The sequence below is a fragment of the Falco cherrug genome, chromosome 13, assembly GCF_023634085.1.
Source record: "Falco cherrug isolate bFalChe1 chromosome 13, bFalChe1.pri, whole genome shotgun sequence".
Classification (NCBI taxonomy): Eukaryota; Metazoa; Chordata; class Aves; order Falconiformes; family Falconidae; genus Falco; species Falco cherrug.
The window spans coordinates 15948523-15962814 of NC_073709.1; the positions used below are offsets into that span (position 1 = coordinate 15948523).

Consider the following 14292-nt stretch of genomic DNA (forward strand, 5'->3'; position numbering starts at 1 on the left):
ATAGCTGGAGAAAAATATTTTGTTTTAAAGAAAAATTTTGAAGCTTAATCAGTAATGGAGCTCCTTTTCTTACACAGGATTTTTTTATTTTCCTTCTGGGTTCAGTTTCCTCCAGGTATAGAGGCACACTCAGGGTCAACACTTTAGGTAGTTCAATATGATGCAACCAGAAAAAAAATGATGATAACATACTTCTCTGTGTTTTGTTAAATTGTTTTTAATGATTTGGGGGAGGGGGGCTATTTCCAGCTGATACATCCATGTCTGCCTACCTGTCTTTAATAACATATGTGTTGTGCATGGTGTTCATTAGACTGAGGCTTATAAACTGGCCTCTTAACCAGATTCCTGGTGTGAAAAAAATGGTGTGAAATACAACCAATTAGCTGATCCAGGTACTACTAAAATAAAAATCAATATTTTTTTGCCTGTAAAGAGGGGGGACAACATGCTTCAAAGGAGAACACAGTGTTCAATTAACAGAAAGTTAATTGAATGTATGTTTTTTAAATTTACAGCAAAAGTAACACATCTAGTGTCTGAAAATAACGCAGGAGAGAGAGAAAATACTACTTCTGCAGCTCCTCATAGTGATAATAACAAGGGCAATAAGAAAGACGATGAGTTTAAAAAGGTATTCTGTGATAAGATGGTATTTTTTTTTCAGGTCAATCAGATTAGTAAACAGTATCTTGAGTTTTGGTAGCTGGATATCAGTGTTACAGAAAGACATCACATAGAGAATATAGGATGTCATGTAAAAAATGATGAAATAGCTTCCTTAAAAAGTTAGTTTGGGGTGGATTTTAGCTTTCAAAAATATATTCCATGTTACTACAGTTATCACCTTTATTAAAAAAAATTCTTGATATATGGAAAGTATAAAATTTTGGAGAGGCTTTCTTTCTTGGGTGGGCAGAAACACTGATCCTTTCTGTCCTCCTTTTCCAAATTCACCCAGAAAGTTCGCCTTTCCTTGAAGAATATAATCTCTTCATATTCAGCAGAGAAGGGAAGTGGAAATGGAAAACAAAGAGTAACAAACTTGCAAGCACAAATGCAATAATGGTACAAGGTTGCATTCTGTTATTTTGTGCTAGTGATCAGTACATGTTGCTGTATTTTTATGTTCTTCTTAATCCAGTACAGTCAGATTTTACTGTATTTGCCTCTCTTTTTGAAAAGGGCAAGTATCCACCAATATTATTGAATGATTCATGAAAGGTTTTTTTAATACCTTTTAAAAAAGGTATTTTTTAATACTCTGAAGGAGTATGAAACTTCAGCCAGATCTTGGTATTCTGTCTCTGAATAGACAATTTGAGTTTCCTCAGTTGCTATACTCTCTTTTTCATGCAATTTCTACTTACTTACTTACAAGCTGTTCCTCCCACCCCCAGCTTCTCCCCTTGTTTTTCTTACGTAGCTTACAGCATAAATTCCTTTGGACAAGAACTATTATGTTTGATTTAAAACCTTTTGACATAATTTTCAGGTTCCTGTCTGAGCACAATATTAAATACTGTGTGTTTATTCATTACAGAACTGTAAAGAGATAGTTGCTTATTTCAGTCACCAGCTGCTAGACAGCCTCCAGAAAGCCACCCAACTGTCTTTGAATAGTCTTAAAAAAAGAATATTTGTTTCAAAGTAAGTTGCAAATGAAAGCCTTCAATAGTAATACCAGAGCAAAGTTATTTAACTACTGTGTTAATATATTAATACAAATACACATTCACACGTGTAATGATACATGCGCATGTATCATCAGTCAAACAGTTCCAGACCTTTTGGCCCTTTTAGCTCAGCCAAAACCTGGAGAGCACTCACTTTGTTACAGCGATGCTTTGGGCCCACACTTTTCTTTTAAGCTTTAATTCTTTATGTTGTCAGTTATAGTCTATGTACTTTGTTTTGGACAAAAAATGAAGTTTGTTTCTACTATTGTTTCCCCACTGCCTGCACCTTTTTGTTTTTATTGCCATATATTTCCATTGGGATTGCTTTTTGCTGTTAGTACAATTTATAGTCCAACATAAACAAGTAGAACTTAAATGACCATTCCAGGTCATGTATGGCAGTGAGCCCATATATTCATCTCATTTCAGATTACTTCTGCAAGCATGACTATGCACTCAGAGTTCTTTCCCATGGATTAAAGATCATCCATGCACTCTTTATGCATTCCATATGATAATGGCAAGATCCATACAATTTTATCATTCTCTTATATTCAGTATAATTTCTATAGATTCTTCTCTGCTTGAAGAGGCATACAGTTCAGAGACATAATTGCTTCAGTATAATACATTCTATGTTGAAAAGCCTACTTAGAATTCTGTTAAGAGCAGGTGAAGCTGACGGTGTTTTGTGATTAATGTATGTTGAAGCTGGTGTTACTTTTTCTTTTTCTAAGGACAGTTTTCATAGATAATGTACTGAAGTCCTGATCTTACTGAAGTAAATAGGAATTTATTTGGCTGTGTCCTTTATATTTGTCTATGCTATCATATTGTTGAATCTTCCCTTATTTGGTCACCGTGTCTTGTCATAGCATTTAGAAACTGTACTTTGCGCTTTGTTTTTAATTTTAGTTTTGAGTGGGTTCAGGGCATGTATTTATCAATTTGCAACAGCTTGTCATCTTTGAACCTTTTCTGTTCTGTTGACTATATCTAAAATGTAACGAGGTAACTTTTACTCTTGATAGGCTGCTGCATGAAATTGTCAGTAAAACCTTCTTATAACCTAGTCAAAGCACTAGCAGAGTTCCATCATTATTAAACTGAGATATTAAAATCCAGAATCAGAAAATATTCTGGATTAAAAAAAATATCATGAAAACAATGGCTGGATCCAAGGTAACCTTTGTCTGAATGATGGAGCTCTGGCTATTATCTTCCCCTTTAAACAAGAAGCTCCTATAAGTTTTGTCAAGTAGTTCTAACTCAATGTGAAAATTCTCCATGAAGGTTTGCCCAGAAAAAGTAGCTCAAAATTATATTTCTAAGATAATTTTGGAGGATTTCATGGTGAAGTATTTACGACATGTTTCAAAATAATTTTCAGCAAAATGACATTTGGGAGAACAAAGTTTTCTGCTCATCCAAACAGATCTGAAGAGGTTGCTCCTTTTCTAAAAGCAGAAGTACACCTTGCTGCTCCCAATGTGGTAAGTTACGTGTCATATCGTTAAGGTAAAATATGTGCCTTTGTTATCTCTGCATTTGCCCAAGCACAGGATGTGGGTGCACTTGCACTGAACCAACATCCGTTCCAAAGGAGAACAGTTGTTCAGGCCATTCAGTGCACTGAGAGCACTGATGAAATGTGCTCATGCTCTTAGTGTTCCTGGTTCCTGTCTTAGTGGTTCTTGCAGAACCTGGCCTTTTATTGTTCTTGTGTGTTTCAGCAATTATACTGCAATCTGTTCATCAGGTTTCTTTGCAGAATAATGAGTTCTTCTTTATGTGTAGTAGTTGCATTGCTGGAATAGATTTTTCATGTTCGTTTTTTATTTTAACTGTTCTGTTCTTTGTGTGATTTAAAACTTTTGTTGAATAAAAATAATGAACAAAATCTTTACTCAGTTTGGCTTTAGTCATCTCAATAGGAAGTAAGATGACCAGAAGGAGGATCGCTGGACAAAAATGAGAGTGTTCAAAACCAAGAAAAGGGCTGTGGATTTCTGTGTGCAGAGATCAAAAAGGCAGCTTGATTGCAAAGAATACATGCATTTGTTTTTCTTTTGTAGATAACTCTGTGTTACCAATATGTATTTTATTTTCTGTATGAGAAGGTAACAATATTATTCATTGTTCTTATAGTAAAATATTAATGAAATTATAATTAATTATATTGAATTAATATATTGAATAAAAGCTAATGAAATTATAAAAAAAGAAGCTTTTTATTCTAAGGTAATATTCCTTTGACATTGAACTGGTGTTCATATTGGCATTCTGTTGTACATTCACACTATTTCTGTGTACATTGGAAATATAAGGTCTGTCAAAGTCTATAATTTTTACATTGTTGGTATTTGTATAAGCATAAAACCCCAAGCTCCACCCACTGCAAAGGGAAGTGCATCTGTCTTTCCAGTCCTCTGAAATGCTTGGCTGATCCAGGGCAGTAATCAAGTAATGCTAGGTAAAATCCCACTTTGCTAACACTGATAGGATTTTGCAAGATCCTTGCTTTTGTGCATGCAACTGCTAAGTCTGTGAAATTGACTTATAAAACATCAGAGTCACTTTTAAACAGTTTATATCCCAGTTCTGAACACTCCTGTGGATGATTTCATCATTTTAAAATGATGGCTTGCACATGAAAGCTGTAAGATGATGTTCTAAGGACTATATTTGAGGATTGAGTATATCACAAGAGTGATCTTCTGAGATTTTACAAGAAACGCTGTTTTTCTATTTTTTCTGGGATCACTCTCAGGTAGGTTCTTCCTTCTGCTCAGCATTTTGGCGAAAATTATATGTGCCTTTACTCCATCTTATTCTATATAGAATTATTTTCAAGCAAGGACAGGACAAAGTCACAATTAGCATTATTGTTCCCAATACAGTTTAAAAAGTAAACAAATTAGAGGGTGTTCTTTGACCTCAAAATAAGCCAACGTGAAATGGTGTGTATCCACAGTAATAAATGCTTTTCATCCTTAATCCAAGAGCTTGCATTCAAACTGTGAGTTAGGAACAGCCACTGTCATGTTTTATGCACTAAACTGCCTGATTTTTTTCTGGGAGAGTGCTTATTTTGCATCATCCCAAACTATGCTAAGGGAGCATCCTAGCATTTATATGCAGTGTGGATGATGGCAAACCAGAGGTTGTGTTTTGACCCTATTCTGTTTGCCAGTTGTTTTTGATTCAGATCAAGAATCCTTGTTTTCCTTCCAGTTCTTTTTACCATGTACTCTGGTAGTTGAACATGAGTTCTCTTCCTCTTCTGACTCAGGTATTAGATGGCTGTCAGAAATATGATACAAAATCATTGCCAAATATACAAGTTGAGATTTTCAGGGCTACTGCATCAAGTGCCATTAATTTGCTAAGTGTTGTGCTCTTGCAAAAGTTTTTGAGGTAATGCTACCTTTAGGAGAAAAGCATTCAGCATTTATTCAACTAGGACCTTTGACACTTTGATCCAGGTGATTTTCATTGAATCATAAAATGGTTTGGGTTGGAAAGGACCTTAAAGATCATCTATAGTTCCACTCCTCCTGCCATGGGCAAGGATACCTTCCACTAGGACAGGTTGCTTAAAGCCCCATCCAACCTGGAACCTGGCCTTGAACACTTCCAGGGATGGGGCATCCACTTCTCTGGGCAACCTGTGCCAGTGTCTCACCACATTCAAGGTAAAGAATTTCTTCCTTATATCTAATCTAAATATACCCTCTTATTTGAATCTGCCTGAAACTAGTCATGGAGTCAATATATGTACGGATAAAGGCTTAGAAGAGGTTATATAGCTGTAAATCTTTAAAATGAGCTGTCCATATATATTTTTATCACCATCCCTCATAACAATTCTCTGTCTTAGAATTTAGGATCCAGTGGTTAAAAGCAACAGAGAGAACAATCTTGGCCTACAATTTTTAATGCTTTATGATTTTAGAATGCAGGAAACAAGGCTTGTAATGTAGTCCCACACACTATAAAAATTCATTATAGAAATGCTGTTTAAAATACACTAGGAATTCTAGAAAGAGATGTATTGGGCTTTTTACAATTATCTAGTTACACACTTGCTTGTCATTTTACCCAAAGTATGACTGTACAAATAGATACTAGGTCAGTACAGTATGTTTCATTTCTTTACAGGCAATTTTGAGCCAGACAAACTGTTAGATTTTTCAGGTTGTCTTCTGGGGCAAGTTCCACAATCCACTGTAGGTGGAGTAAAGCTGAAGTCTTAGAAAATTACAATCAGTTGCATTTATTTCAACAATATTTCAACTGTTTTAAATAGGTAATGGTTCCCAGTTTAGATGAAATACAGCAAGCTGTCAATCGCATGATTCAGTTAATACTGGAAGTAAGTCGTGGAGTCGCTCAGTGGGGACAGAGACATTTGCAAAATTCTCGTTTGCAAGCAGAATCAAGCACACAGCAAGTATCATCAGCAGGCTTTGGATCACCACAAAAAGTAGCCAAAGAAGGGGAAAGTAAGTGGTGGCTGTTTTGTTGTTGTTGTTTTTTTTACTTTAATAAAAATGCCATGTAAAAGTATTTGTGAATAAGCTCAGTTTTCTTGAAATTGAATTAATTTGTTAGGTTTATTTTTCAGAAATAGCTTTTCAGGCTTACATAAGCATTAGAGCTCTGAGAAGCAACAAGTAAAAAATTAATCAGAAAAATTGATAGATTCCATATCTATTTAATCTGAGGCAAAGTAAGCTTGTTAATTTATCTTTTTACCTACTTACTGTGGAATGTAGTCATAATGATATAGTTGAAACCATAAACAATGATTGTAGAATAGCTCTCATTGGAATATTGAGATAGAACAAGAGCTAGCTTAATAATTAGATTTCAGTAAAGATTTTAATGGCTGGCTACATTCCTAGGATGGATTATGAAACGCTTCAAGTGTTTGTTCATGTGAATATTCAGACTGTAGACAGACCTGCATCCACCTTAGATACTTTTTTTCTTAATAGTATTTCTAAGTGTCTCTCCGTATGCTTTGCAAGCAGCCATAAAAGCCCAAATACATTTTTACCATCAAGTTCTGTCAGCTTCTTGACTCAGCCAGTGATCTGCAGTACAGTTTTATCTTTGTTGTGAATCCTTTGGAAAGTCTTTAACATCTTGGAAAGTTTTTCTTGTTGATAGTCCAGAGCTCAGACTTCATTCTTCTACTGCTGCTTTGTAAGACTTTAACCTCTTTTAATGGGCTTCAAGGAGGGTGGCAGGAAACTATCCTCATCAGATAATCATGGCCTTTCCCTCTGCTGTGTCAAAACACAACATCAGCAAGTAACCATTTTTATCACCCTTAAACTACTCCTTGGCTATACTGGGAGTGTATGTTAATATTTGGCTAAAGAGATCTATGGAGTACACTGATAAAGATGGATCAATCTGAGGCTTTGTTTCCAGTGACCAGATCTGTGAAAAGGTCTTCAGTCTAAAAGAGAACCTGGAATTGCAATAAATCCCTATCATTAAACAATGTATGTGGTGGGAAGAGTGGATTATTTTCTCCATTCTCTTAAATCTGGTTGAAAATGCTCAGGCATTGTTATGACAGAAGTGGCTTATTAGATCTCAGGGATATTGGTGTCTATGTTGACCCTGATTGTCTCAGTAATTCATCAAAGATGAAGGAGAGACATAATACATTGTGTGTATTTTCATTCTATTTGAGTTTAGTTCTTAAAGGAGACAGGGCTCCTGTTTCAACATCCATAATGTAACTGAAGCAGCAGCTACCAGTGTTCTAAACTGCCTACAGAGGTTTAGGAAAACCTCTGAACTGTTAGATTGTCTTTTTTCTTTTTTTTTTTTTTTCCTTTATTTTTCTTTTGTTCTTTTGTCCTTTATTTTGTTCTTCATTCAGTTCTAACCTTTCAGGTGACAAGTGCAGCTCAAAACATGACAAACTTTATTTCTGCACTCATCAATATGTGACTTGGCAAAGTTTTGCATCTTTTTTGAACCCACTAGGTAGAATAACAAGTTATTTATTTGAGCATGTCAGAGTTCAAGAAGCTTACATTTTTTAAGGGGTTTGTACCATTAAAAAAACCTTTAATTATATGAATTTGAAAAACAATAAAATAACAAAGAATGTTTGTGAGGCCTTGTCACCTTCTAGTAACCATTACATTACAGTGGAGAAAATTAAGTTTGTGAATTAAGATTTTCTTTCCATTTGGAAATGTTCACTCTAGAATGATTTTACTCTAGCTGTGTAGTATCTGACCTGAACTAGCATTTGTTACTTTTCTAGTAAGCAGTCAGACAAACATTTGAAGAAAGATATTCAGCCTTACTGAAAAGCATCATTGCTTAATTTGGTATGCATAGGTTTAGAAGAGAATTCTAATCAGACTTCTAATGGTTCATTCATTTACATATAATTTTATTTTACAGAAGGAGCTGAGGATGTTGTAGTCATCAGAAAGCTAAGAAATTTTTACTCAGTTGTTGCAGAACATGAAGATATTTCTAAGTTAGTTCTGCTCCTCTCCTCTTCTGTGAATTCCATAAGAGAAGTAGCTAGTGAAGTTCTGCAGGACTTTCAGAAATATAAGGTACTGTGGACAGAAGATAGAGATGCCAAAGTTCAGGTGAGTTTAGTGATGATCACCTACAGGAGTGTTCTTCATTAATCTTATCTTTTGAAATAAGAAAATATTGATAAAAATAAAATTAAGCAAAAAGATGTAGAAAACACATTAACAGCTGAAATTTTTATTTTGTCTTTTAGTAGTAATAGCAGTGTATTTCTTAAGCAGAAGTAATAGCATGCTACCTAATTTTTGTGTTGGGGTTTGACTTTTCCTGCTTCTGTGCCATTCTAGATACTGATAAACCAGTCCTAATTTTTTTAATTCCTTTAATTTTGGTTTGTTGAACTCTGGATTTTAGTCCACAAGAAACTACTCCAGTCTGACATGATGTATGCCTCTCTGCAAACACACTTAGCATGGGGAAATAAACAAGCCAAGTTAAAGATGTGCCTGCAGGGCTATGATCTTACTGACATCATGGAGATGTGGTGGGAAGACTATGGAGGGATGGAATGGAAAGATACAGGCTCTTTAGGAAGGACAGGCAGGGGAGATGAGGACAGGGTGTTGCCCTCTATGTCAGTGACCAGGTGGAGTGCATGGAACTCCACCTTGTGGATGGATGCGGAGCTGACCAAGAGCTGATGGATCAGGATTAAAAGGAGGGCAGGGACAGGTGACATTATCGTGGGGTCTGCTACAGGCTGCCCAACCAGGAAGAACGAGCAGATGAGGCCCTCTATAGACAGAGAGAAGTAGCCTTACATTCACAAGCCCTGGTCCTCATGAGGGACTTCAACCACCCCATTGTCTGTTGGAGGGACAACACAACAGGGCATAAGCAACCCAGGAGTTTCCTGGAATGCCTTTACGATAGCTTCTCCAAGGGATAGAGGAGCCAAGAAGAAGGGGTGCTATGCTGGACCTTGTTCTCATCAACAAGGAGGGGCTGGTGGGGAATGTGAAGCTCAAGGGCGGCCTTGGCTGAAGTGACCACGAAGTGGTGGAGTTCAAGTTCATTAGAGCAGTGATGAGGGCACACAACAAGCTCACTGCTGTGGGCTTCAGGAAAGCAGACTTTGGTCTCTTTAGGGATCTGCTTGGTAAAGTACCATGGGATAAAGTCCTGAAGAGAAGAGGGGCCCAAGAAAGTTGGTTAATATTCAAGGATCACGTCCTCCAGGCTCAAGAGTGATGCATCCCAACAAAGACGAAGTCAGGCAGAAATGCCAGGAGGCCTGCATGGATGAACAAGGAGCTCCTGGACAAACCCAAACACAAAGAGAAAGCCTACAGACGTTGGAAGCAAGGACAGGTACCCTGGGAGGAATACAGAGAAATTGTCTGAGCAGGCAGGGATCAGGTTAGGAAAGCTAAAGCCCTGACAGAATTAAATATGGCCAGGGATGTCAAGGGTGACAAGAAAAGCTTCTGTAGATACATCAGTGATACAAGGAATATGAAGACTAGGGAAAACATGGGCCCTTTCTGGAGGGAAATGGGAGACCTGGTTACCCAGGATACCGAGAAGGCTGTTGTACTCAGCAACTCTTTGCCTTGGTCTTCACCGGCAAGTACTTGCTCCAGCCACACTGCCCAAGTCACAGAAGGCAAAGGCAAGGACTGGGAGAAAGAAGAACCACCCGCTGTGGGAGAAGATCAGGTTCAAGACCATCTAAGGAACATGAAGGTGCAGAAGTCCATGGGACCTGATGAGATGCATATACATGGGTCCCGGTGAATGAAGGGGCTAAGCCACTGTCCATCATATTTGAGAAGTTATGGCAGTCCAGTGAAGTTCCCAAGGACTGGAAAAGGGAAAACATAACCCCCATTTTTAACAAGCGAAATAAGGAAGACTGAGGGAACTACGGGCCACTCAGCTTCACTTCTTTGCCCAGCAAGATCATGGAGCAGATTCTCCTGGAAACTATGCTCAGGCGCATGGAAAATAAGGTGGTGGTTGGTTACAGCCAGAACAGCTTCACTAAGAGCAAATCATGCCTGACAAATTTGGTGGCCTTCTATGACAGGTTTACAGCATTGGTGGATGAGGGAAGAGCAATTCGTGTCATCTGCGCCTGGACTTATGCAAAGCATTTGACACTCTCCTGTATGACATCCTTGTCTCTAAATTGGAGAGACATGGATTTGATGGAGGGACTACTCTGGGGATAAGGAATTGGCTGGAAGGTCGCACTCAGAGTTGCAGTCAATGGCTTAATGTCCAAGTGGAGACCAGTGATGAGTGGTGTTCCTCAGCACCAGCACTGCTGAACATCTTTGTCAGCATCGTGGACACTGGGATTGAGCCCACCCTCAGCAGGTTTGCTGATGACACCAGGCTATGTGCTGCAGTCGACACACTGGAGGGAAGGGACGCCATCCACAAGGACTTTGACAGGCTTGAGAGGTGGGTTCATGCGAACCTCAAGAAGTTCAAAAAGGCCGAGTGCAAGGTCCCGCATGTGGATCAGGGCAATCTCAAGCACAAATGTAGGCTGGGCCATGAATGGATTGAGAGCAGCCCTGAGGAAGGCTTGGGGGTGCTGGTTGATGAGAAGCTCAACACAACTCTACTCTGCTCATGAGACCCCACCTGGAGTACAGCATTCAGTTCTGGGGTCCCCAGTGTAAGAAGGACATGGACCTGTTGGAGTGAGTCCAGAGGGGGGCCATGAAGATGCCCAGAGGGCTGGAGTGCCTCTCATCTGAAGACAGGCTGAGACAGTTGGGTTGGATCAGCCTGGAGAAGAGAAGGCTCTGGGAACACCTTATAGCAGCCTTCCAGTGCCTAATGGGGGACTACATGGAAGTTGGAGAGGGACCTTTTACAAGGGCATGTAGTAATAGGGCAAGGGGGAATGACTTTAAACTGAAAGAAGGTAGATTTAGATTAAAGGAAGAAATTCTTCACTGTGGGGGTGATGAGTCACTGGCACAGGTTGCCCAGAGAAATTGTGGATGCCCCACCTATGGAATTGTTCAATGCCAGGTTTGTTGGTGGGGCTTTGAGAGAATAGGGTATTCCTGCCCATGGCAGGGAGTTGGAACTAGATGATCTTTGAGGTCCCTTCCAACCCAAACTATTTTATGATTCTATACCACTACCCACAGAAACTCCCACAGATCGGTGCTGGCAATTGTGTGCTTTTCTCTATGGAAAGTGTTTACTTTGAGTTTAATACATATTTTTGTTTACCACCCTTCCTGTAGTTATTTTAGGAGGCAAGTTCTGCATTCTCTAGTCCAAGAATCCTCTATTCAATTCTTGGTTGTTTGAATTCTAAATTGAATTTTCAGGTGTAGTAGAAAAAAGTATTTTCTACTACAGCAAGAAAAAGTTAGTTTCCAGGAACTGGAGGTCCGGCTTTTGCTTCCAAATATTTCACGCTGTCTTTCTACAGTGGAGTTGAAATTTTAAGTTTGAATTTAGAGGTTCAGTAGAAGAAATCTGGCTTCTTTATCTACTTTATTGAGCCTTTCCTTAACTGAGTTTTCTGTTCTTACCTTTTCTGTTTAATACGTTACCTTAGATATATGTAGATCTGTGAATATCACATCATGTTTTCAGTATCACAGTACAAGTTGTGCAGTTTATGTGGACTAAACCCCCCCACTTTATATGCAGACCTGAAAAACTATTAGTCTAATTAAAATTTTAAGTCTAATCAAATATTATTAGTTTGATCTAGTTACTACTGAAGAAAAGGATACTGCTACAGAGAAAGCCTCAATAATAATGCAGTAAGGTTTCATACACACATGCTCGAGCTTCTACATTCTTTCTTTAGCATTATGATGACTCTTCCACTGCCTGTCTGGGTACTCCTAGACAAAAGAATTTAAGTGGGAAACACCTTTTGGCATTTATTATTTGCTCATGAAATTTAGGCACATTGAGTACAGCTGTTGTGTGACATTTCCGAAATGCAGCTTTTCAGAATCACAGAACCTTTCTACAGTTGAGTTCTGCTCATGGAACTACTTAGAAGATGTATTTTATTGTGATTATTTCACGTGTAATTGGTCTAATGGGGTAGTCTTTCTGTAAATGTGAGCATGTATTTTTTTTGTTTCTGTTTTGTCATCTGTTTTCCAAAGGCAGTAGGCACTTAGCATGTCTTAGATATGTCTGTTAAATTTGATTGGAATTTCCCAACAAGCTTGAGAATTACTGACAGAGAAATTGATAATGGATGCCTTATCACATGCATTATACTATGTTAGCAAGGCTACAGAAGGCTAAAACCAGGAATAATATTGGTATATATTTCCAGTAATTCCCAAATAACTGTTGCCACTTTTTTAACCAAAAATATGAAAAAGGACATTTGTTGATTGACTTTTTAAACTACACACAGCAATTTTTGGCTACCTGTCCATGTCTGACTGAAATTAAAAAAGAAATACTTCACTATGTTATGTTTGAGCAAGAGATGGAAGATTTTAAACCCATTATTCTTCTTGGTCCAATTGAACTGCATACAGGTATGATATTTTCCTATCATTTTATGTACAGAAAAATAATGAATATAATAGTCATCTTATTTGGTTTGTTCTCAGAAATACATGTATACAATATGACTTGAAATTACTAAAGAGACCACTCTAATCAGCCAGAGCTCACTCACACCCTTCTAAGAAATCTGACTTGAAAAAATCCTCCATTCCACTTGCCTTCTCCTCTTTGGAGTGGTGAAATTCAGTTTTGGCATGGTTGTGAACTTATCACGGAGTTTTGCTAAAGTGTTAATGAATATATATTGACATTTAATTTGGTCATCTCTGGCACCAGGTCAGCTAGTGATCATAAAGAGCATTGGAAGCATAAATCATAAGACTAGCACATAGCTGCGTTATCTTCTTTTTCACTTTTGGTGCTTGTTTCAGCAGGAGATGGCTTCTAGCCATTCCCTTGTTTAGCATCCTTAGCTCTCAGAGTATCATGTATTTTCCTGTCCACCTCTAGTGTCTTTAAAGTAAGAGAAAGCTGGCACCAAGACTTGGTGTTGGAGTATATTCCCTCATACAGCATGTGTTTCCTCAGTTCTATACTGCACCATGTTTCAGTACCTGGCCTTCTGTGGCCGTGACAACCTGGTGTACTCATTGATCATGTTACTCTAAAGAACAGTTAGGGGTGGAAAATTTTTTTCTCTCCAGACAACTGCTTGTTGAAGAATTAAGCTGTTTGTGCTGACAAAGAAGCAAGGATTTAAATGGCAATTATCCATCTCACCTGACAGATTATTACATAGCTAATGTCTTCTCTGAACCAATGTCACTCTTCTTTTGGTTTTTGATTTTCTGTGGCAGATGTTTTCACAGTTGCTATCTAGGGACAAGTAGAAAATGTTTCCCCAGAAACTCTCCAAATATCATTGTGGCCATGTTTCTAGTGAGCAACCCCATTGTCTGAGAGATTAGATTGAGAAATAATCTCTGCGCAATTTGTCTTCCTCGTACATTAGAGAAGACAGAAGCCACACACTTCCATTACTAGAGTTCATTTCAGAATCTTGGTGGCATGCTATCCCTAGCTTTTTTTCTGTGAATAATTAAAATTGTCAGACTGTATATCCTCATCCAGTTCCTGGATACAACTCTTATGAATGAAACCACTCTGGAGCCAATTAATTCACCCTGGAAAACTCTTGCTGTTTATTATTCTGTGACCAAGAGTGGTAAGAAAAAGTGTGTTGCAAAGAGTATGGATTTTGTCACACTACTCCGTCATCTGTGATCACTGCATCAGAGGAAGCCAAATCCTCCAGGTTCAGGAGCAAGGATATTAAATGTTTTTATGATCTGGGGAAACAGGTTTGGATTGTTTTGTTGGGTTGTTTGTGTTGATGGGGTTTTTTTTGACTCAAGTTTGAGAATTGATTTATTATCATTTATGTATTTTCGCTTCTGGACAGGATACAGTACTTTTCCTGAATTACCCTGGCCTTTAGGAGTCAGATTTTAATGTTAATAGCCCCATCGTTAAAGAAGAAATTCGGATACAGTACTTTTCCTGAATTACCCTG

The 14292-nt window shown here is 38.1% G+C and overlaps 1 protein-coding gene across 1 annotated transcript in view; it reads left to right on the plus strand.

Moving 5' to 3' along the window:
• The window catches only part of DNAH8 (dynein axonemal heavy chain 8), a 137219-nt gene that overhangs the window by 25410 nt on the left and 97517 nt on the right, over positions 1-14292 (plus strand). The window contains 6 exon segments of the mRNA XM_027801181.2: positions 519-634; positions 1544-1654; positions 3095-3172; positions 5989-6184; positions 8118-8314; positions 12622-12748. Coding sequence (XP_027656982.2) covers positions 519-634; positions 1544-1654; positions 3095-3172; positions 5989-6184; positions 8118-8314; positions 12622-12748 — 825 coding nt within the window.